This window comes from Mastacembelus armatus, chromosome 24 (assembly GCF_900324485.2).
Source record: "Mastacembelus armatus chromosome 24, fMasArm1.2, whole genome shotgun sequence".
NCBI lineage: Eukaryota > Metazoa > Chordata > Actinopteri > Synbranchiformes > Mastacembelidae > Mastacembelus > Mastacembelus armatus.
Genome location: NC_046656.1, coordinates 14,265,697 through 14,293,486, shown reverse-complemented (window position 1 = coordinate 14,293,486; position 27,790 = coordinate 14,265,697). Strand labels below are relative to the sequence as shown.

Here is a 27,790-nt window from a genome sequence, read left to right as displayed (position 1 = left end):
TGATGTAAGCAAGCCCGTAAACATAAGAGCTTGACATCTCTGCTTGTCTGCGTGTACAGAAGTTGGATTTTTGAACTATGCAAGAATTCACCAGAAAATTTTAGAAACCAGCTTAAAGATGTTTAAGATTAAAATGTTTTTAATTATTATTGTGAAATTTAAGAATATTTATAACATCTCCTGGCTGTAGCAATATTCTCTTTAATGTCCTGTCAGGTCTATGTTTTTGGGAAAAATTTGGGATTTCTTACAAGACACCATTCCTATCTTTGCTTACCCGGATGAGAATTTGCCTGAGACAGAGCCTCAGACTGCCGATCCAGCTTCAGGGAGAGAGTCCAGCCAGAGTTTTAACAAGAGTCAGCTGAGCAGAGAGAAAGGTAAATGTCTAAACTGTTTGAGAGTGAGACACAAGCACACACATGCACAATTATGCATACTTGTGTACTTGCAAACATACATCTCAATTACACACCCTACTAGCATATTTACAGTAATTGTATCAGTTGACTCAGTCAGCTGTTTGTATGCACCAAATACTTATTTTTTTCTCTGTGAATTAAGTTATCAGTGCGTTGTTTGAAAATGATCTGTGTTGTATGTGTGTATATATGTACAATACATTTGTATACATGTATGTAAATGCACATTGTGTGTAAATTTTTATTTTCCTCCCTCAGCATTCATTATTCAACTAGTTTGAAGCATGATAAATATTTCTTTGTCCTACTGAAACTTTGACTTGGCAGTGATTCCATTTATATGTAATAACATTGAAATCTTTACAACGCAAAATTCATATTATTGCTCTGTTGATTTAATGGTCACTGTCGGGCACAGTACCTAAATTTCTAAGCAGTGTTATCAGTCAGCAAGTGCCCTTATGCCTTCTTCCTGTCGTTTTAAACATCACTTCCTGGATTCCCACGCTGCTGTATGATGTAGTGCAGGGAGGGTTAACACATGTATGATGGCCTATAAATAAACCAGCAGAGGGAGCACTGGCAGAAAAACCTCTCAAATAAAATGTGATTATCTGATGAATGCAGAATTAAAACATGTCCCCTGAAAAGAGTAAGTGCCTCTGAGTTGTTTCAGGTCATGAGGCTGGGGAGATAATGGCTCTATTAAGGTTGTACAATTAATTTATAGCACGATTTGTCATTGAGATACAATTTTGTATCAGCATCACCATACTAATCATTTTTGGCATTGTGTAGAATTTGTACTATTAGAGAAGCAACATAAACTTAAAATATTGGAAACTCAGTGACACAAGGAGAATTATGTGGAGACACGTTTTTATTTTTAGTATATTGTAATTTGTATTGTGTTCAAATTATTTTACTCAAAAGTTGTATTACTTCACAGAACATTTATATTTTAGGGTAATAATTCACATGGTGCTTGGTTAAAAAACTAAACACGTACATGTTTATCCTTTCTCATTGTTTTTGGTGCTAACTGTTGTATACCGGGGGCAGCATGGTAGTTTAGTGGTTAGTGGTTAGCGTTGTTGCCTAACAGCATGAAGGTTCCTGGTTTGAAACCCAGCAGGGACCTTTCTGTGTGGAGTTTGCATGTTGTCCCTGTGCTTGCATGGGTTTTCTCCAGGTACTCTGGTTTCCTCCCACAGTCCAACAACATGTATGTCAGGTTGATTGGTGACTCTAAATTGTCCATAGGAGTGAGTGTGAGTGTGTGAGGTTGTTTGTCTCTATGTGGCCCTATGATGGACTGGTGACCTGTCCAGGGTGGACTCTCTTGTTGCCTTACTTGTTGAGGACAATATTTTTTCACATCTCTACAGTTTTTTCTTTTGCAGATGTTACTTTGCGTTGGTACAGTCAGTGGCTCATATTTTTACTATATGATATATGTTATCTTTGTCATTATTTTCAGTCTCAAAAAAATCTATATCATGACATGCTGCACAGTATACAGCAGTTATATACAGTAGTATTTACATTAGTGTGCCTATTTGCTTTTGTGAATTTTGTACATTCCTTAAGTTATGTTGGTTAGATTATATGGTCGAATAAACAGTTCATTTGTAGTCTTTTTGTGTGTTTCCCAGGTACCCCTGAAGTAGTGGTGTGTGCCAGCTACTACCAATTTCAGCCACATAACAACTCCTTAGGGTTTGTGCACATGGTATGTCTTTTAATGCTTTATCCTCTATTCATTGTTGTTTATACATACTTGCTTATTCAATGCAAGATTTGTACTTCAGCCACATTATTATGAAATGTATATACATATATGAAAATTATATTTCATCTACTGTGTATTGCAGTAAAATCTTCAGTGTAGATGTTCACATTATGATCCAAATACTCCATTAGTCTTCTTACAATCTGGAACACCCAGAATACCCAGATGAGCATTTCACCGAGAAAGGACGTCACCTCTAATTTATGTCTTGTCAGTTGTACATACATTTTTTTGACCCAGATGAACTTAAATATAAATATTTAATTAACAAACGCATTGTCCAGATTTTACCCAAACATATATAATTGAGTTTCAATACATTTTAAAATGTCTGTCTTAGTTACCTCTGTTATATAGCATAATAATGTGAAAATGCAGTGGAGTGCCATAGTACCAGTGGGTGGTGGAGATGAAACATAATGGTGCTTGTGATCTGGGGGCATGTTGTGTTCTATTTGGATGCTGTGCGAGGCTTCACTTGTTCTATTATTTACACTCATGCTAAACCTAATTGGTGGACACTTTACAGTTTTGTTTTTTTTTTTTTTTTTTCCTGTTGGAGGTGTTACATGATCTCCATGATCTGATCTTTGATCAGAATCCCCTTTCAGCAGTTTTACATGATTCACTTGTAGAATTGGTTAAAGATGACAATTCTCAGTGTAGTACAATAAGTTTTAAACTGTGTTTTAAATGAGTTGTGTGCATGTTCAAAGGTGAGTACTGTCTGTGTGCTTTTTTTTCTGTTTGTCTTTGTGTGGAATTGCAGGCTAATTCCTCAGAGTTTCTTCGCAAGTATGGTCTCTCATGGCTGTACAGCCATATTGTCTTGTTGACCAGAACCAGAACATGCCAGTTGGAGGCACCACCCAAACAACCACCTTTGCCCCGATGGAAACGTATCCGCCAGCGCAAGGAGATTGTAGTTACTGATGAACCACGTAGTGAGTGTGACAGGAAAAGGATGTAGAATATAAAATGTTAAAATTAAATTTGAAGGTTGGACAAGAGAAATCCAGGAGGAGGATACAGGGGAGGATATAAAACAAGTAGAAAAACACAAATTGTGTGATAGAGAACAGGTGAATGTCATAAATAAATATGACTCGAAAGAAGAGTGGTAATACAGGGTATTTAGAACCTAGAGTTCATACAGTACCACATACAGAAATGAAAATAGGAGGTACAATATCTCTGTATTGTAAATAGCTGCTGGCTCTGGCTTATCTGACATCAGGTGATCTCTGAGTGAAAAATAAAAAATGCAGAAAGAGTCATAGTGTGAAAAAGCAGTTCTGGCATGGTGTCTGAGGATTATTTCTATTTTCTTTTCACAGAGCTCCCTTTGTCAAAACCAGAGCAGTTCATTGAGGTTGCCAGCCCCTTTTTCTCCTACCACATCAAGAGCAGCGTTGGCACAATTGCAGAGCTGTGTGTACACTGACATGATCTCAAACTTAGAAATTAAATGCAATATATCTTTTCTGTTTTTCTGCACATGAAGTATGTTGTAGTCTTAGTATTACAGTATATACTATAGGCAAGTTGCTCTGATCTCTGATGTGATAAACTACTTGGTGAGTGTAAAGAAATATTGCTTCTAAATATGTTACTGCAAGTTGAGATTCATCTGTTGACGATATGATGCGTGCACTGTATGTGCATGTAACATGAATGTGTCTTTGTGTGTCAGGGAGGCCATACAGAGTGCTCAGAGGAAGACTTGTGGATCCCTTCTTGTGTCTATTGCTGAGAGCGAGGAGACTGAATGCCGTGAAGGTCTTGAGCCTGATGCAGCTGAATGCACCACTAATTCACCAAACAGCACTGACAAAATAGAGGTACATAGAATTAATGTCTGCTGGGGCAGAGCTAATTTATATATTCAGCGTGGTTGTGTTTGACATTTTATGTTAAATGTTAACTGTGGTTTCCCCAAGCCCTTTATTTCAGTTGTTATGAGGATATGCGAAGCCCTGGGTAATGCTATTTGTCCAAAAACTAAAGATGTAGCAGCTGCCTGAAAACGTTGTTGCCTTTTTGTGTTGTTTACTTGTTTCCTTGCTGATTTTTTTTTTTTTTTTTTTTTTTCCCCCCCTCATTTTCTTGACCCTCTGTATGCCCTGTAAGTATGCATTTGAAGGCTCATCAGAATTGCTCTGTGTGTCAGTGACAGCAAGGCTGCCATTCTCTAGTCTCAAAGTCACTTCTTCTGTCTCCCAGAGGCACTTCTGCACTAAAGAGAGAACAGCAAGGGAAGGGAGATGAGGGGGGTGGGTAACAGCAGCAGAGAGACAGGCAAACTCTGAGATTAGGGTATAATCAAAGGTAAAGAGAAATAAAAACAGGGGACAAGTAGAACTAAAAAATGGAAACAAAGTGACAGTTGGACAGGGAGAGATAAAAGCAGAGCAAGAAACGGAGAGAGGGAAAAAGGCAATCCGTAGTGTGTGGTGATGGTGAACAGGGTCGCATGGGTTTCATACAGGGAGAGGTCGTGTCCTGTGCTGATGAAAAAAGCAGTGCAATTAGATGGTGAGCCATCAGTGTCTGTGTCTCCTGGGGGGTTCATTATTACACTTCATTTCTAACATTCTGAGAAAAAAATAGAGTTCATATTAATCACCCTCTTGTGTAACTGTGACCAGTTATAGAGTTAGACTGTGTGTGTGTGTGTGTGTGTGTGTGTGTGTGTGTGTGTGTGTGCGTGTGTGCGCGCTCGCTCCACCCGCATGAATTGGTTTTTAGATGTGTGATGTGTACATTTATACTGAGCATGTATTCCCACAAGGGGCACGTATTGAGATAAGGTACATCAAGTTCTCAATGAAGTGTCATATGATGTTCCTAATAGCCTCAGTGGCCTACTCACTCAATTTTAGTGTAGGTTAAAGCATTAGATTGTGGTTTAAGTCTACCATTTTAACCTCCACAATGCTTGGAATGTGGTTAATCGCTAAATCACCAAAGCAGTTTATGGTTTTATTGTACCTGTGCCAGAGAAATACAGCATCCATGTGGAACAAGGGGAGAGTCTCTTGGAGAGCAAAGACTTAATGCTGGCTGTGTAAAATAAAGCTCCGTAAGATGTGGAATTAAAGAAATCTGGCCTTTTCCACCCATGAAACCATGATTATAATTTGATCATAGAAAAATATAGTTGCCTCCTAAGCACCTGTTTAAATGTCAAAGAGCCAGGATCAGTGTTAGTGTCCTCATACTGCATTCAGACAAGCAGTCTAAAAGAATGTCATAGTGTGGCTGGACAAGACATGCCATGCCTTACAGCAAAGTTATATGCACTTTTGTAAATACAAGACACACAAGCACATGTATTTTTGTTGCAGGAAAGTGTTGCCATAGAGGTGGAGAGGAGGTAGTCACAATGTCTCTTTCCGTCTGTCTGGGTCTCTGGGTACTTATTCAAATAAGCAGTGACTCACGCACACATAGAGACACACAAACTCATCCTGACTCATCAGAGTCTTGGCTGAAGTTACTTCGAAGTTACATGACCGAAGTTACATGACACAAAGTGATCATACTTATTCAGAGCCCAGTAAACTGTTGGATATTCAACAGGATTCTTCCTTATTGATGATGTTTGAAAAATATTTAAAATGAGCAACCTGGAGGTAAAATAAGTTTAGGTAGTAGGTAAAATTATACTGCCTGAATCTAACTTTGTTGACAAAGTATCAGGAATCCTTTTCCTGACCACACTAACGTCTACCTTTTTCAGATGACACTTGACAATGACTCATTAGCTATATTTCTTTGTGTTGAAATCTGAGCTATTGAGTAATTCTCCTCCAAGAGAAATAACATACTAAACAGCATAACTCCTCCTCTGTCACTTACAGTCAAAGTAAATTAGAGCTGGTATTCCCTGGTGGTGTTTTTAGCAGGGGAGGAGCAGTGCTTGTCACATTAAACCGTGTCTCGTGTTCGGCGAGAATGGCGCAACACCACAGCTGGCATGGAATCACTAGAGGGCGGAGGCGTTTCTCCGGCAGTGTTACTCTATCAGCAACTCACTGTTCATGCCTCTCTCACCCTGTCTCTCTTTTTATTTCTCTCCCTGTCGCTCCAGGTTACTATAGAGGACAGAAAGAAGGACGATGACGACTTCTCCAATGGTAAAAGCTCTCCCTTTGCAACGTTGGTTCCCTCATTCCTATTTAAAAAATAATTTGCAACCTATCTGTACACAAGAAAGCCTTACTTAAGGTCAAATATTATGCTACCAGAATGGGCAGATGCTAACATTAGTTGTGATTTATTGGAATGATCATTGTGTTAAAGAATTTCATCAGTTGTTGTTTTAAACAGCATCTGGGCAGCACAGTCAGCATATGCATTTTGCTCTTTGGCCCCCTACATCTTTCTCCCTATGACTCCATCGGTCGGCCAAGACACTTTAAAGAAGATGGAGCCGAAATTATGCTTTATGACAAACGACCAATTCCCTGCCTTCTCTCTGCCCCTGTTTAGTTGCTTAGTAACACCTGTAGTTTGAGTGAGCAGACCACCATTTCTCATCAGCAGAGACACTGGCACAGTTTACTGATCAGACGCCTGCTTTGAGTAGAGCTCGGGGGCAGAGCAACTGTGTTTTTTTTTTTTTTTTTTCGTGGGAGGGGGCAGGGTGTGTGAATATGTCTTTGACTTTGCTTTGCATGCATTGAAATAGTGGGAGTCAGCTGGTGGGAGTATGGATATGCATGTGTGCTTACACTATGCCATTATGTGGGAGTTTGACCCATTCAACTCCCTGTGTTTAAGAAAATGATTTGAATCTAGGATAACTTGCTGTGAGTCACAAGAGGAAAGGCATTTTTTTGCTCTGATAATTTTGAAATGGGAAATTTTGCAGGCAATTCAGTATTCATTGGTATTAAGCACAGCATAAAAAGCACTGGTCAACTCAGATGCTACTTAGTTTGATAAGGACATGCTTTTTTTATTGAGAAGCTGCAGATTTATATTAAAAATAATGGATCTTATTAAATAAGGTTTTTGATAATCCATCTTTCAGTTATGGACCTATATAATGCAAACCTCCTAACTTTAAACAAATGTTTAGAAATATTTATAGATACATTCTTGAACAGGAATTATGTCACCCTGACAAGTGGAATTTGAACCTTCCTTGCAGATCAGCGTAAAACTGTGACACAGGACTCTGTAATTAAGGAATTCTCAGCTCCTGTCATGCCCATTTTCAAGGAGACCTGGGTTGACTTGGATGACTTTGCTAAATGCTTTCAGTAAGACACGCACACATACATGCTCATGCACACATGCAGACACATTATGTATTAAATATGTTGCTGTGCTGATAGAGCAGTTGAACATAGATATTTGTGATTAAAGGATTGTTGAAAGCTCTGGAATTATGTGATTAAGATTAGAATTGCTTTTATTACGTAAGGTCAAACGTAACTGGTATTACTTTAACTTCCAGAACTCTCTTGGTGTTTCACAAACCACAAACATACTCTCATCATATCCAAAAATCTCAATTTAAGGTGCAGTATATATTACAACATAACCCACTGATTAATTTATGCATGTTCAGAATTGAGTTCTAAGCTTTCCATTTATTTTTCCACATACTTCTGTGTTAGTGCTTTGACATATTATAGCTGTTGGTATTAGATATATTGCTATTAACTGAGCTGCTGTTGTCTACAGAGCACTGTCTTGTCCAAAACTGCAACAAGTAGCAGCAACACTGGATTGTCTACACACTCTCTTACCACTGGATCTCTCCCTGTGACATCTGCTCTAGCAAGCACACAAGTATCCACTTGCAAATACACTTTAATCCACACAGTCCCATTTACTGTGTATGGTCCAACCGAACCTTTCACAGTGTATGATAACTTAAGATTGTTTCTGTCAAGTTACTACAGTATTTGTAAGGCCAAGAAAGAACCTTCATGTTAAAATGTTTCTGTTTTTGTATAAAAGATGGTACAACGTTTCCTAGCGCAAGATTTAGTACATTTTTTTCAGAGCCATCTGTCTGAAAATCAGACCATGGTTTCTTGGCTCTTGAAGCCGTAAAGTTCTCAAAGTACGGCCTGTTTTTATTACATGCATTACATATACACAACTCTAAGAGTGACATTGTGTATATTTATGTGTATTGCGGGCCTTTGTCTAACTTTCTGAGTGTTTGTGTGTTTACATGACTGCGTGTAGGGAGCTCTAAATCTGCTTGTCATTCTGGAGACATGCACTCGCTACCTCTTCTCTTGTCCTCCGTCTGTCTTACTCTGTGTCTTTCTGACTGACTGCTTTTTCTTACATTGCTAAATTCACCTTCTTGGCCTCTTCTATTCTGATGCCACCTTAAATACTTCTTTAGCTCACTTGGCTCTTATTATTTTCCTGAATTATCCTCCAGCTTTTACTAAACCACTGTTTAACAGTTTATCCATCATCCTTCCCTATGGCTTTCACTGTATTCCCTCTTATTTTCCTTGTCTACCTTTGCATTGATAACTATGGCCAGTGTATATAAAGTGTATGTGTGTATATATGTATATATATATATATATATATATATATATATATGTATGTATGTATGTGTGTGTGTTCTCTCAAGTGTCCAGAGGTGAGAGGTACCCATTACCTGTATGTTGACAGTCTACAGCCTTCCCAGATTCTCATCAGCCTCTCTGCTCTGCTTCTCTGGGGAACTGAGGAGAGTAAGGGTTTATATATATATATACACACATACACACACACACAAATGCATAATGCTTGACTCAAGTTAATAATAACCCTCTGTCTTAACATGCAAAAACCATATCTACATGATATTGTGTACAGAATATGCATATAGCATACAGTATTTAAATACTAATAGTGTATGAGTGTGACATGCATTTTAATTCCTTTTCAACACTGAATAGAAAAAGAAATGCCATCAGCATATAGATCTGCAGTACTCATTGCCCAGCCACACCTCTGCAAGAGTGTGCAGTCTCAGCTGCCTGTTCTCACCATCAAGACCACCTCCACCAAAGCAGCCATGCTTGACTTACCTCCAGGGTAGGACAACATTGGTGATTTACCTTTCTATCCCATATCAAGTGTATTTTCTATGTAGTCATAACAGAGAATGAGTTCTGCTTAAAGCTACAAGTGAGCAGAGGATAGCTCCCCATGTCAGATGCTCTGAAAAGCAGTAAAACACATCTGTCCTAGTCTATTAATGGGTGTTACTTGGCCTAGAAGCAGTGGGCCTAGTTTCTGGGGTCAGGTGCAGGTATGCACCAGTGCAATTACCATTGAGCCATAATCACACACATAGGACTTAACTTATCATGCCATATGCCACATGGTGCACTCTTTCCAAGAGCTGGTATTTCCATGCTTTTAAGCAGTAATTATTTTAAAAAAAACAAAAAAAAAAAACACTTTTCTATTCCCACATTCCTACATCCCTTTCAGCCCTACTGTATCTGGTACACTGTTTTACCGATATTTACATGTTGTTGCTAATATAGTATATGTAAAAAGCTCTTGTCTTTCCTACTTATCCTATTCTTTTTATGTTTCTATTTTCTCTGCTCTGTGTACACCTTCTTTTTTCTTGTTGGTTCCCTTTAGGATACTGTCCCCTTCTTCTACAGCTCTGCCTTAGTGCTCATCCTTCTATAGTTAGTCTGTGATACCTAAACTATGTAAAGCTAATAGGGCCAAGAAAGTGGGGTTTCACTCTCTCATGCCTGACAAGGACCTATAAACTCAGCTTGGTACTTGACCAAGAGGCTATTAGGCTACAGCTCTTTTGACTGTTTGACCGACTCAGCATTACTTGACAGGAACATAGTTCAACTATTAACTCTGTGTTATTCACACAATAGAAAAACATTTTGAAATTACTTTTCCACAAATGATTTCTTCCTTCTGAAGTGTCTTTTCTGCACCCTCTGACAAAGTGTTCAACTTAGCAAATAATCAAATAAAATAATAAAAGGATTAAACAAAACCTTTTAAACTAAATGACTTATAAGCAAAGCATGAAAAAAATGTGTTTTGTAGTCGATCAATAGTAACTTTAAGTAAAGTGGTTTCTGAAGAGTGGAAGGGATGGAAGACCGATTGGAAAGTTTCAAACAGCATAATAATAATAATAATAATAAATTTTATTTCATGGCGCCTTTCAAACTCTCAAGGTCACCTTACAGAGAGAAAAAGGAAGCATACAGCATGAAATACATAGAGTGCATTAAAACAACAATAACAACAATGCATAAACAGAGGGCCAGAATGTAAAGGCAAAAGTGCAGAGCATCCAGGAAGTGGGCGATGTACAGCAAAAGCAAATTGAAACACAAAAACCCAGATGACAGAACAACAAATATGAAACAATATGAGACAATATGAAATAGGCAGAGGGTGGTAGAACATCACGGGCTGCTTTGGGAAGTTAAGAGAGTTAGGTGGAAAACGCTATACGGAACAGATACGTTTTGAGTGATGATTTAAAAGTTGATAAGTCCGGAGACGACCGGATGCGATGAGGGAGAATGTTCCAAAGGCGGGGCGCAGTGTGGCTGAAGGATCTAGCGCCCATGGTGGCCAGGTGCACTGTAGGGGTGCAGAGGAGAGTGGAACTGGAGGAGCGGAGAGTACGAGGCAGAGAATAGATATGAAGTAGATCAGTGATGTATGGTGGGGCAATAGAGTGGAGGGCTTTGTAGGTGAGGAGGAGGATTTTATAGTTTATACGGAAGGACACAGCATGTGATGGTACAATTGAGAACTGAGAAAACACGATTTTCTCAAGAAATAGACCAAAATGGGTAATTTTGCAATAAGCTTGTTGTTACACAATGAACATTTGGGTCAAGGTGATGTTTCTTGATTAAAGGAGAGACAGTTGCCTCCTTAAAGCATAAGGGAACGATGACTGTGCAGAGAGAGATTGAAAATATGAATATGAGGTCCCAAAATAGTCCAAAGGTCCTTAAGGAGATCTGTATAGCATCAAAGGAATAGGTAGTGGCCTTTCGAGCTTTACAGTGTTACAAGCCAAAAGGGTAGACTAACAATATAATGTGTGCCTGTTTTTTAAATGCTCACTTTGTTCTGTCTCCTATAGGCGCCATGTGTTGTCCTTCCACACAAAGGCAGCACTGGGCTACCACATCCACCTATGCAGCAAGACAGCCTTCCTCTTTGGGGATGAAGAAACCATAATGTCACAACTTACCAAGGTTAGCAAATTCTGCTGTTATCAGTTGAAGTGGACTCTTTGTGAGTCTGACAGATCACTTCAGTTTGTTTGGAGTAATAAAACTGTACAATTATTTTTTTGTTTATTTATCTGTGCTATTTTCAAAAGGAGAAGTCCACAACAGATGAAATATTACCAAAGAAAATTACATTGTCTAGCTAAATACACACTGACCAATCAGGACATAGATACACCTTCTTCCATCCATTCTACTCTGCTGTTAACTGCTGCTACTAGATAGAGCTTCACATTTACATTTCTGGTGTAAGGAATGATCCACATTTCATTTTAGTTTCCCTCTGTCATTTCAGTTTATGGGTATACTATGTTTTCATGTGTGAAACAATAAGCACAATGGTGGATCAATCCATCCATCATCTCCTGCCTACACTGTTACATCCAGGGCCGTGGCAATTCCAGCTGACATTGGGTGAGAGGCAGGGTACAGCCTGGACAGATCACCAGTCTTATCACAGGGCTGACATGTAGAGAGAAACACTCACACTCTCATTCACACCTATGGGCAATTTAGAGTCACCAGTTAACTGCAAACTGCATGTCTTTGGACTGAGAGAGGAAGCTGGGGAAAACCCATTGAGACATGGGGGAAACTTGTATACTCCACACAGAAAAACCCTGGGTTGAGGTTCAAACCCTCTGGCTATAAACAATCCAGATGTTTTACACTAACAGATTTCACCAAAATGTGTTAGTATTGTGAGCATCCTGCTCTTCTGATCTATTTAACATGCATTTTTTGAGTCCCACCATTAAACTAAATTTAGATGCTTCCCCACTGTGTTCCTCTTTTAACAGGAAAGTGCTCGTTTCACTGAGCAAGCCTTGTCCATGTTCAGGGCCCTGTCCAGAGTTGTGGCTTTCTTTAGTGATGAGCAGGACCAGCTAGCTGCTAGAAGAACCCTAGAAGTGGCTCACTGTCCCCAAAACATCAGCACCACTCTGGAAAAATCAGAGCACCACAAGGTAGCTTGCTTATGGTGATACTGTGGATACAGTGAGTGCCTTTTATATCTTGGTACTTGACAGTTCATCTCCAAGAAGATAAATGCATTGTTCATATTTTCCATCTAGTGTTTAGTTCCAAATGGATATATCACATTATAGTACAACTGTAACCATATAGCATGATATACTGTTCTGTGGTTAAACTAATGAATAATGTGAGTTTAACAACTCCCACAATGAAGAGTAATATGGTTTTAGGAATTATTTCTTACATATGTAAATGTAGCCCATCATGCTTGTATAGTTGCAGTGCTTTAAATGACAACTGATTTAAATAAAAATGCAAACAGACATACACAGTAGTTAACTGCAAACAATTTTTTCTTGTCTCCATGTCCGCTGTTTGTGTGGGTGTGCATGTCCGTGTAGGTGTTTAACTCTGCAGTTTACCACATGCTGTGTGAGGCTCTGGGCAGGAAACTCACAGCAGAGGAGCAGTTTGCTGTATTGGCTCTTACTGCTGACCCTTCAATCTTGGCCGGGGACCCCAAACAACATTCTCCTACTTGTATGTGTGCCCTAATTTTGTATGTTACATATGTTTGTGAGTATATTCATAAAACATGGTATATTGAGTGTATCAGGTTTAACACAGTCACACATCAGTAACTCTGGCGACCTGTCCAGGGTGTACCCCTGCCTTTCACCCAAAGAGAGCTGGGTAAGGCTCCAGCTGTGACCCTAAATAGGAATAAGCGGGTATAGATAATGGATGGATGGACATCAGCAACTTAAATTAATTAATTAATTCTCTATTGTTTTAAATTCATCATCCATTGTATGGTATTTCACAGTTTTCATAATTTAATATTCACTCATAACACAGTTTTCTGCTGTTACTTTGCTTTTAAGTAGGTGCAGAATCAAAGCCTCCAGAAAACTGGAAGGACAGGAAGCCGACCGATGAGGAGGTCAAGGCAGTCACCCTTCTGCAGGCCGGATTCAAAGGGCACTTGGTGCGAGAGATCCTTAAAGCCTCAAAACCTGGTACTATAAATGCATTGTTACATACACATAGAAAGCGTCTTTGTTCACGTATCATAGGCAGTTTGAAATCTTATTTTTCATCTGAATAGTTAAAAAAAAAAGACAATTCAAATCTGCTTTCTTCTGTTTTATATTTGTGGATATGGTACATGAACACACACAAAACACATTATGCTTTTTAAATTTATTGATTTAGCCCAATGGTATATATTGGGCCTCTGAGCAGGGACAGATATTTTTTGAGACCGCCACCCTCACTTAATACACCCTGACAGACGAGGGCTTGCCACACACACACACACACGCACGCACGCACGCGCGCACGCACGCGCGCACACACACACACACACACATTCTTATTCTTTCTATTGCACTATTTTAGTAGCAGTTATATTTTTGTGCAGGTTACAGGCAATTTCAATGTTTTTCTTTTAATATCATTTTCCTTCAGAGCTTGTGGTAATCATTTTAATTAAAGGTCCATCACTTTGAGGAAACACACTGGGTGAAGCATTGGGTGACATTCCCTATTTATTCTCAGAACCTGTAGCTAAGTCTGTCTTCTCCAGGCACAACACATGACACTGTCATCATCTGAATGACTTGGACAAATAGGATAAATTTCAACAGCCAACCTTAGCGCTCCATAAAGGCAGTCTCAATGAAAAGAGAGAGCTGTGGCAAAGGATGTGCAAATACACACTTATTCACAAACACATACAGATGAACATATAGTGCATGTTTTTGACTTCATTTCTGTCAGAGTAGCTGCCTGTAAAGATGTGAATAATCTCCTATTACCTCTAACTGAAAGAGAAAGAAATTAATTCAGCAGTTTGTTTTCTTCTCTGAAGTCAGCAAGTTATACTAATTTTAATGTGTTTGACAGCAACTTGAATTGTCATTCATTATTAATGATGGCTGCTTTTCTGTGTGTGCATGTCTGTGCATGCTCATGTCATCCAGGCATGAAGGAGAACCTGAGTGCATCTAAGATCCTTTCACACATGTGGCAGACGGTTGAATCAGATGCAGAAAAGCATGCTGTCTTCTTGCTACGGTAAATTAAGCGTACATTTTTCAAAATACAAAACTACAGCTGTGTGCATGTATATATACTTACTCACTTACATCGCACACCTGACTAGCTTAGAAAATATTTGTTCACACAGCTGTCATTATCTGAGAGAACATGAGGCACTCCTAATACAGTCCTGTGTCAGTGCTGTATTCATTGTATGGCATGCGTTTAGCCTCTCTGTTGCACCGCATGTCCAGAATGTGCTCCCTCTCCTGGTTGTGGTGGCCTGTGGTGGCCATGCAGGAAGCATTTTCCACATTGTGTTCCATCTTTTCCCAGTGGTACCATCTGCTGTTTATCCTCTCTTCGTTCCAATCAGCTAGCAGCGTCTGCCGAATGACCCGCTGCCTGGGGAAGTACAGTATGTGTGTATGAGCTAGAGTGGGGGTTTTCGGGTGTTGTGAGCCTTGGAGCATGTGTTTTTCTTAACTGACAGAAACATCACTTCAGACGCAGTTCATGCTGAGATGTGAAGTGTATCTAGTTCTTCATTGTATTTTTTTTTTTTCTGGATATCAATCTACACAGCATCAAAGTTATGTTTGGTCCAAAAACTTTGTGTAAATTATTTTCTGAGGTTTTATATGCATAGATTCAGTTGGTTCGAAGTCTTTTCATGAATTGTGATTTTAATACTTAATTTAAAATCTTTCTTAAAGTGTCCCTTCTGTATTTCCTTATAGGTATATTATTGACCACTCTGAGACAAAAGCTGAACTTTACCCCTGTCAGCAGGATGAATGGACCAGGATCACTTTTGCTGATTACTCCGTTGCTCTCCAAGACACAGCCAACTCCTGGTTCTTGGTCTTTAGGTTAGAAACCATTGTAACTTAAAGGTTAGGCTTGCCTTTGAAGGAGAATCCCCAGCCTGGTTTGAAAAATATAATGTCCCCTTTTCACAAAATAGCATAATGTTGCCTTTAAGCATTGCACTCTGCTCTCACTTCTCCTGGTAGCTAATAGCTGAAAGCTAATATTGGAATACATTTCACAGTTTGATAAAAACAGTGCAAATGTATGGAATTTGATATTTAGTTATTTTTATGTGTAAAGGGAAGTGTTCCTGGTTCCTAAGGAGATGCTGCTGGTACCAAAGGTCTACTCCCCAATCCCTAATTGTTTGCTGCATGTCATAAATAATGATACAGGAGAGGAGCTGGGCGTAGTCTTCAACAAGATATTACCCCATGTTTATCAACCCAACAAGGTCTGTGGACGCTTTAATCCTTGCACTTCAAGCTTTCATGTACTTGACAATTTTTGCAATTATAGAATATTAGCACATACCTAGTTTTTCTACTGCCATGATAAACCCATTTACTTTAATCATGCTTCCTATCTGACTTTTTCAAAAGCTTGGCACAAACTTGTTGATTGTTTGGTGACCGGACTACCTAATATAATGCTGTTGGCAATATTTCTAGTATTTAGCATGTTTCTAATATTAATCAAATCCTAAAATGAAGCAGTAGTAAAAGTTTAAAGGTTAAAGTAAAGGTTGCCTCTGTCTGACACCTGTTCCCTGACTATAAAATCTATTTTTATTTAATGATTAAATTTCTCTCTTGCTCCAGCTTGGCTATACCTTTGTAGCAGACGCAAACACATCTGAATCACCCCCTCCTGGTTCAAAATGGAGGATGCGATTGATTGGCTCAAGAGAACCCCTTCCAAAACTGTCCCACGAGACTCCACTCAGTGTGTTCTCAGTGAAGGAATTCCGGGATTATTATATTCCCAATGACAAACACCTTATATGTCGGTGAGATAATGATAGGGTGTATATTTCATTTGGTTAAGTGAAATCCTCATTATAGGATTTGTACTGGTTAATTGAAATTTATTGTTGATGATGGTGTATCATAAAAAAATGTTGTCCAGTACTCTAACTTATTCTTGTGTACACTGCAGTATGTGATCTGAAATGTTTGATTATTACAACCTAGGTGACCTTTCAATAAAGGTGTTGAAAAACCACTATCCTCTAATGCCACAACAGGTACTGACAATAATTTGAAATTTTTTCACAGTTACTTTGTGCAGGTGACAACAGACGTCCTCGGAACAATTCAGTTTGAGACTTCTAAGCCAGACGTCTTAATACGTCTGTCCATTCTGGACCAGGAGAAGGAGGTGATTGGCAAAACTGGGAAGGGTCATGTGGTAATTCCCGTGTTCTGCTTCCTGGCCAACAAAGGTAAGCAGTCAATTCTTCATGAAAACCTGTTGTTTTTTTTTTTACTACTTCACACTACACTGATGTTAACCATTCCCAAACACGAATTAGCTCGATGTTGAGTTTAGCAATATGATTTGTTTAACGTGTCACTAGTGTGCTGGGATTAGTGATTTCAAGGACAGTATTTTTGAAGCAAGTGACAATATGTAAGCTTAGCTGAATTTTCCTCTGGGTAGGGTGTTAGAATGGTTAACTGAGTCTTTATTTTGGAATATGTCTGTCATCACATTGCAGTACTTATCCTGTTGGTGGAATAGACTTTTTTATATATAGGCAGTATTAAGAATATAGATTACCTTTTTCCTGTTGTGGCTCAATTACAAAATATATTCTGCCTCATGTAGGACTCACTTGTGGAAATTAACAAAATCCTCTAAAATTGATCTCTGTTTATTCCTTCTGTTTTCATTAAATTTAAATTAAAGTCAGAGAAATGTATTGATTGGTTCTTTGTGTTGTGAAGAAATAGTACCTTTTAAAACAAACAGCCATAATAAATATCATTATTATTCTGGAGTAGTATATTTGCACTGAGCTGGCTTTTTGCTGCACTAGATTGATCAACAACCGAAATCTATGCAGACAGTAGAGGCGCTGCATGAGAGTACTCCAAAATCTGCCTCACCAGCTCTTTAGCCTGCTGTTTAGTTGATGTTTCTTCTACATCTTCTACTTCTACAAAACAGTACAATGAGATCACTCTTGACTTTTCTCAGACATGGGCTTAGTTTAACACCTCCCTTTCTGTTTCAGTCCCCAGTTGTACAGAAGAGAAGAACCAGAAGGGATGCCCCAGCCAGGACAAGCGAATCAAGGTGGTAGACACTCCTCAACAAAAAGATGGGAAGGACGGCACAGCTGGAAAATCAGACTTCTTGTCTGACCATTACCAGCCTCCTACTGAGACTATGGTATCACTGACAACTGTTTGCGTGGTATCTACTGTTACTCAAACACTTCACTGATCTCACTTGTACATGCACACAAGCGTGCATCTCACTTTCCCTCCTTGTCTTTCTCACCCACTTACTTGTTGCCTGTGTTCATATCAATTTTTCACTGCCAGATACACATAACACCTTACTTGAAGGCATGCACACACACACATATATTCACATTAACTCACACACGCCCACATGCATCTCGCACAGATTTTTGCAAGAGGAGAGCAGCAGAAACTGGAGGGGTGGTTTTATTGTTACTGTCAGTCTTATCAGTGCTTGTCATAGAGCAGTGATTTGTGCATGATTTATGAGTCACTCTATTGTCTAAAGATCCTTTCTCTAAGATCTGTCATTTGTATGTACTATTGTCATTCAAATACACAAAAAACTACACTCCACTGTACACATCCATAAAATAGAAAAAATGAAACAAAGTTCATTTTTTGCTATAATAACGGTCAATAATATCAATGATACAACCAATCATTTTAATGTTTCCCTAGAAACTAATTACACCCTTTTCTGCAAAACAACATAACATCTTTGAGACATCAGTGGTAATGAGACAGATCACGTCAAGTCCCATAGATCAGCAGCAGGCCGGAATAAACAGCTATTGATCAGGAGTAAGAAAATTGATTAGGACTTAGTGCAAAGGCTTAGTGATTAAAGTGGTGTTCTGCACCACAGGGACACACACCAGACATACTGATACTCAGTAATGCTGGATTAATAGTGGAAGCTCCCATAGTGTAACCTGTTTGTGACTAAAATGTACATGTAAGCACAGTGCATAATAACAGTGATTTTCTGCAACATGCATTTATTAAGCACTGTTGCAACTATAAATATTAACCTTATATGAAGTAAGACTGTTTATATGGCTCATTATCATTTTTTTGAAGCATGTGTCCTCCTCTATTAGTCTGAGTCTCACTTTGGAATGTTGTCTAAATTATGTCTTTTATGTTTAGTGTGATGGATGTGGGAGTTACCACCCCTGATATAATCTTGGCTAACAAGGCCTCTGCCTCCTCTCTCCCTTTGTGCCAAGCATGTCATAGGGCAGAGAACAGTAAAAACAAAATATGTTGTTCTTCCATAAGATCTCTCTGAATTATGAGCATTAGTGAAGTTACGCTTTATATTTATAAAATGAATACATCTCATATCGGCTTTTAGTTTATGGTGTTGTATGCCCCCTATGTTAAGCTGTATGTCTTTTCATATAGTTCATGTAGTGTGTGTCTCTACATGTGTCACTTTGCTTATCTGTGTTTCACAGGGCCATAAGTATGTGGTGCAGGCGGAGGTGCTTTATAAGAGCTGGAATTTGGATGAATTGGAGATGGCGTTTGTCCATATGCTCAGAGACCTTGAGAAGAATGAAATGAGAGGTACACACTTAAGACAGTAACCAGCGCCACAGCAAACAGTATTCCACACTTAGCCCATCGGAAAGAGAAGAAAGAAAGTCACTGTTTATTTATTCCTTGAAAACATAAGAACCTGCTTAGTTATTTTAGTAAAGTTACTTCAATTCAATTCAATTCAGTTTTATTTGTATAGTGCCAAATCACTTGAGTCTTGGTCTGGTCAAAATATCGCCAAAAGTCACTGTAATGGGCCACGAATCAATATCCTTTTTATTATTGTGTTTAAAACTTTTCAGTATTTTAACCCTTGAATCTGAAAGTATTTTCTAATATGCCCTTCTTGTTTGTTTTTGCTTTATTTTTGTTTTCAGTGTGAAATATGGCAGCTATTCAATAGGCAGTGTCAGGGGCCAAGGCATACTTTTTGTTCTTTGCTTCCACTATCCAGGGGCCTGTAATCACAAGCTTAATGAAAGCCAAATGAATACGGCTGCTTTTGCAGATCACAGTGTGTGATTTCTTGTGACCACTGGTCGTTGGCTGAAGCAGTAATCCTGTCCTCTGCCACCAACCCTGCCTCTTTGCCTTTAATCATGCTGCACAAATTGGATCAATTGAAAAATCAAGGCTTTGAAATTCGCAGAAGCTTCTTAAAAATTCGGAGGGGATGAATTAATTGCGGCATGGATGAATGTTGATGTGGATGAGGTGCTGCATGGGTGACAATTTGCATGATGGCCTTAAAAGAAAGGCCAGTCTGCTGCCATTGAATTCCCCATCTTTTTCCTCTGTTGCACCTGACAATGCTTTCAGTATTTACCCATTCAGTTTGCATGGCTTAAACTGGTGTGTGTGTCTCTGTGTCAGTACCAGAGCATGTGTGTCGTTGTGTGGGAGGTATTCCTAAATGAGCAAACCAGATATCTAGATATCATATGTATATATTTGTATTTATTACAGTAATAGTCATGTTAGATGAGCAGAAATGGTTTGTTACTGATTACACATGCTATGTCTTCATCTAGTTGTTTGACATTTTCCATTTCTTTTTCTGTGTAAGGGTTGTAAAAGTTTTTTGCCAACGCTTGCCTGAGTTTGTCCACGTGGATGTGTAAGCCAATGTCCACACAAACCTCTTGTGTTTTTCCAATAAGCTTGTGAAAGTGGGTCAATGGGAAGTCAAACGAAGTTGGCTCTTGCCCTCTGGTGCCCTAGGAAATATCTCAGCGGGAAAGTGAATTAATTTCACCCAGTTTAACTCTGTCTCAGTGGTGAGGCTGTGTCCTTGATCATGCTACCTACATGCCACTTGGCTATACATGTACTACATGCCAAGCCTCTCTTTAACAAGCTGTTTTCATACATGCAATCAAAATACTGCATGTTTAATGCATGCACAATTATGCATCTCTGCTTTAAACTCACTTTTGTTAAACCAGTCATCAGTCAGTTAGCTTGCTTATACAGTTGTACCAGTAGTTCTCAATGACATTTCTTTACTTTGCCAATAAGAGAACACATTTTAGTGTCTAAAGAACAATGCATTTGTTGTTCTCAGTGAGCATGCACCAAAGCTGTTTAAACGGAATGGCAAGGTGGCCGCTAAATAATGGATTATTATGCTTCTCCATATCAGAGATGTGAGACTCATAGTTAATGCTTCATCTACGCAGGGAATTGGCTTCATTTTAGCTATGAAGTACAACAGTGCCATCTAGCACACAAGTAACCACACAACACATGCAGTGTTTGCCCACACTCACACCCCCTATATGAGATAAGTTTTACTTGTGTTGAGTAGAAGGAGGTGTTTTAGCCTTTCATACTATCATTAAATTGCTCAAAACATGACAAAAGCTAACAAAAACTGTTAAGTGGTCTTTCAATTTCTAAATTATCAAGACTTTCTGTTTCCTTAATTGTTTATTTTAATGTTAAAAATATGCATTTCAGGCATTTTTCAACTTGTATGCAAAAAGCTAACAAAAACTGTTAAGTGGTCTTTCAATTTCTAAATTATCAAGACTTTCTGTTTCCTTAATTGTTTATTTTAATGTTAAAAATATGCATTTCAGGCATTTTTCAACTTGTATGCAAAGACAGGCTGAAAAATTAAAGGTTTGAACTCCATTATTATAGTGGAATAAAAGTAGACAGAAAAGTAAAAAGTACAGAGCAGCCCCTGTACATGATGATAGGGGAAGTGAATTTCTAATCTATTTTCAAAATGTAGTATTCAAGACTGAAGACTTGAAGCATTCAACTACCACTGACACAATGAGCCATGATGGGTACAAGTCTGGCACACCCAAAACCAACCGCAAAGGTGAAGGTGAGGAGAAGAAGGCGAAGCCCGCTGCTGTTTCCAAATCTGGCTCCAGGCAGGAAACGGTACTACAGCACTGTGACATACAACAACAAAACAGTCAGCTGACAATTAGGACCAATATTAAGTACATGTATTTCATGTGTGTAAACTGAAGAATGAGCTATTGAAGGATAACTTGTCTGGGTTTCATTCATTTTGATATTGTTATTTAAATGCATGAGTCAAATCATTACACAATTACATACGTTGTTACCAATTTCACAGAATCAAACAAACACTATGCATGCTGTATTTTATGTAGTATGGTACAGTGGTATTTGTCATGTAAAATGTAGTAAAAATTAGTGAAAGTAGTTGCATTAACCGTTTTGAGAGGCGGGTGTTGAGGTACTTTAGTGAAGTACATACTTAACTCCTTTTCATAGAGTCTAAACCACATGCGATGAGACTGCTGACACTTCTTTTGTAATATTTTTAGTTTGCTTTATCAGACAGATATTTGCATGCTTGGTCGACTCTGCTGTCAGCCGCTCTGAAATGTTAACAAAGAGAGAGAAACTGACATCAACCAAATCCCACAACAACCAGGATGACCTGCTTGCATTTACACTGAATAAGAGTCTTGTCTGATCACACACTATAATCTCATGATCAGTAATTCTCAGTATAATGTTCTTGGTTTAGTAGTCAGGACCACAGCTGTTTGTCTCTCATCTGTGTAATAAGTGGTTTTTATTCTCTACTGTGTTACACCCTGAAACCCTGAACACAATGAAATTTGAAATGTAGATTTTGTGAATAGTGGGTCCCTTCAATAAATTTACATTTTGATGAATATATTTTTTTGGCATTGGTGCATATTAGTGAAGGTAGAGGACACACTGATCTCTGAAAAAATATGCATTATTATTTAGACAAGACAACTGTATGATCCTAGGTAATGATGATTTTGATTGTGAATCAGACTGAGCTGCTCACTAAACGAGATGCACTTATAATACGTGGTGGTTCATTGATCATCAGCTAGGATGTTAGTGTGTGACCATATGTATAATTTTTTTCATTTGTGTGTGCGCTTTGTGGTCTGTATATATGTTTCTGCAGAGCCTTGACCTGACTAAGCCACACTGGACACTGCGTGTGGTCAGTGACAAGAGCAAGACAGAGAGTATCAAGGTGAAGAAGGACAGAGAGAGAATAGACCAGATTATAGCCATTAAAAAGGCTTGGGAAATGGCTGAGCCAGGCCGCTCTGCCAAGGTAACTAGGAAACTATATTTGGAAAGGTGATTTATCATCAGTTAAATTAGTTTTAATGAATTGTTCCAATTATGCTGTATCTCCTGTAGAAATATGAAAAGTGTGATTTCAGTATGTTTTTAGTACTAAAAACTGAAGTTAATTTTGCTCTTTCTTTAGGCTTTACAGTCTCGTCTCCGGTTTCTTAACCAAGTCCATAATCAAACAGGTGATGAAGATACTAATGCAGAAAGCAGAGAGTTAATATATACACATAAATACATGCATATTTTTCCATTACTTGTCACATACTGTATCTTATGGTGATGTGGTTTTCTAATAGTTTCTTTTACAGCTGGTTCTAGTTCTAGTCCTGATGCCACTCAAAAATTGACTGACACCTCCTACTCCTGCCCTCCCATGGACTACACACCCTTCATCAGGTGCTCTGCCACACCCTCACCTTTTATTCCTCACTTTTAGACAGCATGAGTGTAAAGTTACAATCATGATGAGGTTAGACTGTAGCCGCTAGAAAGTATGTGGCCACATAACCTTATACTTGAGAATTTTCATTTTCTGTTTGTTGGGTCACTGTGGTCGCTTACCTACCTCTTTATAATGGACCTTGGTTCAGTCTGTTCCAACAGACAAATTCACAGACGGGCAGAGATGGATAAAAATATAAAACAGCCAAGTAGACTCACCATCACATTGTATTTTTCCTGTGGGTGGTTTCTTTTTTGTTTTTCTTGTTGAACTCCTATGGGTAATATGAACAGTGCGGTCCAGTTGCTTAATGTGGTTGTTGGATCAGTCTGCTTTCCTAGATTTGTGAGCTTGAATTAAGCTTTAGCTCCAAGGTCTGACTCAACTGCAATAGTGGTTTGTGTGTGCATAGGTGTATATGTTTCGTATATGCGTTGCTATGTTCACCGTACCAGCTGTTCATACAGTACCTGCTGGTAGTGATTTCCTGTGTTGTTGACCTTCAACAGCAGTGTAGCAACACTGTACACTTTCACTGGGCTGACAGGGCAATATGGAGCTACAGGGAGAAAATCCATTGTCTCTTTCATGATTAACTGGAGCTACATCACAACCAAATGTGTGGAATCACAGGATGAATATACAGCAGCTCTACTACATATTTGTCTCACAGTTAGTAAACACTTAAAAGATCAGCAGAAAAGTCTTAACTGGGCAAAGAATATTAACCAATTTATGGAGTATGAATGCACAATTAGTGTCAGAAGTACCTTTCTGAGTTTTATGCTTGTCAGTGTGTAAAGTGTCAACTTTTGACAGTGTCATTGTTCAGAAGGGAAGAGTCTGCCTCCACAGTTCCCCCTGAGTCTCACATTGCTGTCCCTCACACCTTGTCTCATTCCCTCCCTCCATTTCTCCCTCTGTCCGTCCCTTTCCATGATAAATGAGATGATATTTGGGTCTGTTAATTAGAGAGCTATTTCAGGACCCCAATGAGCTTGTCGCTCCAATGAGATGTGCCCCTCTCCCATCATCTCTCCATCCTCTCCTACTCTGAGTCTCTGTGTGCGTATGTATATGTATGTGTGTGTGTGTGTGTGTGTGTGTGTGTGTGTGTGTGTGTGTGTGTGTGTGTGTGTGAGTCTGTGTGCTAATGGCTGCTGACACTATGGCATGCAATCCAAGCAGAGAAAGAGATCCAGAGGGGCAGTCTATTAGAGGACTCTGTTTAGTCTGCAACACAGCCCTCTCTTGCAAAGGCACAGCACAGTGCACATCATGTACACATGAATACCATCTTTGTGGCATTTGCACACACATTGTTATACGCAACGTGCGTGCAAGGTTGAACAGGGTAATGTTAATTCACCAAATGAACTCCAGGATCACCTCCACTGGCCTCCCCTCTTCATTAAGGTCAACTTACAGGAAATAGGTAGCTACATTTAGCACTAATAATTTCTCTTTTAATTCCTTGGTGTGTTAGTGACTGTGTGTGCATGTGTGCTTTAGAGGACTGCTCCCAGTCATTTTACTTTCTTGTTCAAACACACACACGTTGACAAAGTGCTTGCCAATTCTGTTTATTTCTGTATTTCTCCGTTTTTACTTATTTTGTACACTTTCCCACAGATAAATGTAAATTTAGTTATACAATCCAGTGTAAACAGTGAAATACCCAAATATGATGGTTACAACCAGAATGAAATAGACTTCTCAGATATCAATCAGTATATACAGCATGGAATATGAGATATGGCATGGGACTGTATATTTATAATTTCCGCTGCCTATCTCTGGATTTGACTCTGCCTGTGTCCACGCAGTTGTCAGTTGTCCCATCTCAAAAAATAGCCTGCATAATTTGCAACCTGGTGGAATTTGATAAGATTTGACAATATTTTCTAATATCTGATCATCAGAGTTTGATGGAACATGTGCAATTTCATAATTCAATATTGATTAGGAGCCATAAATAAACTATCCAACATGAACATGCTTCTTAAAGAGAATATGAAAACAGTTAAACAGCTTGTGTTGCATTAAATTGTTGTTCACGTACACATTGTATGAAGTCCTTGTGTACGCCTGTAGGCGCCAAAAGGATTTTCCAGCGCTGATGGACTCACAAATGGAGGAAATCCGGCAGAGGGAGCGCTTAGAAAAGATCCAGACCTACCGTTTGGTCCAAGACAATCTGCTGGAGCAGCAGAAACAACTGGAGCTCAACAGGAAAAACATCATGAAAGACCAGCAGATGATGGCTGAAAACATGCAGGTCAGTCATGGCCGAGACAGAAGTGTGTGTTGTCTGAGATAGTATGTAAAAGATGTAGTCAGCAAAATTATGTAACTTTTATTGTCACAGTGAAACAGAGTGAGATAGACTTGTCAGGTTTCTTTCCCTCAGGTTAGATATCAGTGTAACTTCTCCGAGCCTCTCTTTCTTGTCTCCAGGCAGCCTTGTGGGAGCGCTCTAAGAAATTTCACGATGCTTGCGAGGCATTTTATAGCCGTCAGATGGCGACTGTAAAGAAGGAACAAGAAGCGAGATCAACTCTGGAGGAGGCCCAGCAGGCAGTTCTAGAAAAAACAACCCCCGCCCCTGCTGCCAACCAGCAGCCCAACAAACGTGCCAAGACTGCTGGCAAGAAGAAATGATGGTCATTGGCACTGACTTCCAGTCTCAGTTCTCCTCTCAGACAGCTCTCAACAAGTCTATTTGAACACAGAATGATCTTTGTTCGTGTTTAGCATTCTAGCTTGTAGCTTGATGAAACAACACTTGAACAAAAGTTCATTGCTACACCTATATCTTTCACCTGTAACCTGTATTATCACAGTTCCTTTACAATATAACAAATACAATAAATTCTAAATGAAAAATAAGAAAATGGCTGTTGCTGGTTGTGTGCAGGCATACACTCAGACTGCAAAATTGAATCTCATCTGCAATCCATGGCTTTGACTTTTCAGCCCCAAGTATGCCTGATTATGTTCTGCAAATCTTTTGTTTTGTTGAAGGTCACTGTATTGACTGTATGATTCTAGGCATCCTGGATACGGCCAACCTCCCACAAACGGAGAGGTACTGACTGGTTGATTCATTTATTTGTGCTGATAGAAACTAGACAAAGGCAAAGTTATGTTAAAAAAAAAATTAACATACTGTAAATAGTCTGCAGATCTTTAGAGCAACATGGCACAATCAGTTACAATATTTCCTAAAGTACATTTTTAAACCAGGTTTGTATACACCTGTTGATAAACATGACACTTTTCTGTCAAAACAATTTGATGTGGTAAGGAATCTGCCGTTTGTTTGTGGAGAGCATCACGTTGTCTCCATCCTGCAGTCAGCTCATCAACTGAGGAATGGGAAGTTAAATTGGAAATGAAAGGGAAGAGGGTGCCATCTAGTGGCTGTGAACATTAATAAATTCTCATTACCAAGCCTGCACTGTGCTATTTTCAAGGTTGACAATAATGAATAGTTCAATATTGTGCTGCTACGTTAGGGAAATTATCATAATGCTTTGTGTGTGCATGTGTTGGAGTGGGGGGATGTGCATGTGTGTAGAAGGCAGCAGGATGAGGAGTTATTTGTGGCTGCTTGTATGTGTGTGTGCAAAGTCATCCTGCAGTAATCCACTCCCGCTCTAAAGCTTCTGTGTCCTGCTGCTGAGATCCTTTATTAAAAGTTCCTTTCTTGTAGGAAAAGCCTTCCCTTTCTTTATGATTCTTCAGCTCCATTTGAAATATAAAACTTATGTATAACATCTTAGGAACTCATACAAGGATGCTGTTGACATAAGCACTGGTTTCTGTGTGTAAATCTCCACACTGGTTTGAGTATAAATGTATCCACCCAGTGTTTCGCTCATTGCTTATGGTTTTAGCTGCTCATAAATATGTGCTGCTTTGTGTGTGTGCTTCTCGCTCCATTTTGTGTGTCTGTTCAGTCTGTCAGGCCTCATCTAGCCAACTACTATTTCTACCCTTGTAACTGCATGACAGAGCAAATCCTGAAAGCCTTGTTCCTGGCACAGAGCATTCACCTCTTCTGTCTGCACCGTCCCCTCTCGCCCGCTTCTTCCCTTGCTTTCTAAAACACTAGCTGCTATTTGCTGTTTTCCATACACCTAACCCCGCCCTCCTCCTGCAGGAGCTTTAGTAGTTGGGTCTGAATGGTATGTGTGTTTTACCATTGTGTTGTTAGAGAGAGAGGGAGAGAGAGAGGGGGGGGGGGGGGAGAGACCACCTGACACTAATTGGCAGTGACGTGTGTGTATTAACAGAGAGGCTGTTTGTTAATTGGCAGCTGTTTGATGGTGGTTTGATGCAAATGTGTTGTGAGCGACAGAACAACTGGTGTAACCTTGACAACAAGGACACCGTCAAGAATTTTGTGTGCGTGTGTGTGTGTGTGTGTGTGTGTGTGTGTGTGAGAGAGAGAGAAAGAGAAAGATCGTTTGTCTGCATTTGAGTTGCCGCATGTGATAAGAAAGTATTTGATTCTTAAATGGGCCCTTATAGTGGGATGATGAAATGAAGTGAAATTAGATACGCATTCCCCAAGAAGCATGTAGACACTAAATTTAATT

At 39.2% G+C, this 27,790-nt stretch overlaps 1 protein-coding gene across 5 annotated transcripts in view; it reads left to right on the top strand.

The window, feature by feature from the left end:
- adgb (androglobin) overlaps positions 1-26,023 on the top strand; it is a 33,220-nt gene extending 7,197 nt beyond the window's left edge. The window contains exons 8-35 of one of the 5 annotated variants that reach the window (XM_026319083.1): positions 217-380; positions 2,078-2,154; positions 2,984-3,158; positions 3,552-3,645; positions 3,908-4,055; positions 6,308-6,353; positions 7,373-7,484; positions 7,682-7,745; positions 7,912-8,019; positions 8,831-8,933; positions 9,141-9,279; positions 11,339-11,453; positions 12,290-12,457; positions 12,869-13,007; positions 13,355-13,486; positions 14,453-14,546; positions 15,251-15,382; positions 15,624-15,777; positions 16,145-16,332; positions 16,601-16,767; positions 17,563-17,744; positions 19,039-19,150; positions 21,363-21,520; positions 22,563-22,718; positions 22,878-22,926; positions 23,041-23,140; positions 25,281-25,464; positions 25,644-26,023. In XM_026319083.1, coding sequence (XP_026174868.1) covers positions 217-380; positions 2,078-2,154; positions 2,984-3,158; positions 3,552-3,645; positions 3,908-4,055; positions 6,308-6,353; positions 7,373-7,484; positions 7,682-7,745; positions 7,912-8,019; positions 8,831-8,933; positions 9,141-9,279; positions 11,339-11,453; positions 12,290-12,457; positions 12,869-13,007; positions 13,355-13,486; positions 14,453-14,546; positions 15,251-15,382; positions 15,624-15,777; positions 16,145-16,332; positions 16,601-16,767; positions 17,563-17,744; positions 19,039-19,150; positions 21,363-21,520; positions 22,563-22,718; positions 22,878-22,926; positions 23,041-23,140; positions 25,281-25,464; positions 25,644-25,847 — 3,664 coding nt within the window. In that variant the 3' untranslated portion in view covers positions 25,848-26,023. Of the gene's footprint in view, positions 1-216; positions 381-2,077; positions 2,155-2,983; positions 3,159-3,551; positions 3,646-3,907; positions 4,056-6,307; positions 6,354-7,372; positions 7,485-7,681; positions 7,746-7,911; positions 8,020-8,830; positions 8,934-9,140; positions 9,280-11,338; positions 11,454-12,289; positions 12,458-12,868; positions 13,008-13,351; positions 13,487-14,452; positions 14,547-15,250; positions 15,383-15,623; positions 15,778-16,144; positions 16,333-16,600; positions 16,768-17,562; positions 17,745-19,038; positions 19,151-19,500; positions 21,234-21,362; positions 21,521-22,562; positions 22,719-22,877; positions 22,927-23,040; positions 23,141-25,280; positions 25,465-25,643 lie in introns of those variants that run through there. The other 4 variants (XM_026319085.1, XM_026319084.1, XM_026319082.1 and 1 more) reach the window with 4 other exon arrangements.
- The last annotated feature ends 1,767 nt before the right edge of the window (positions 26,024-27,790 follow it).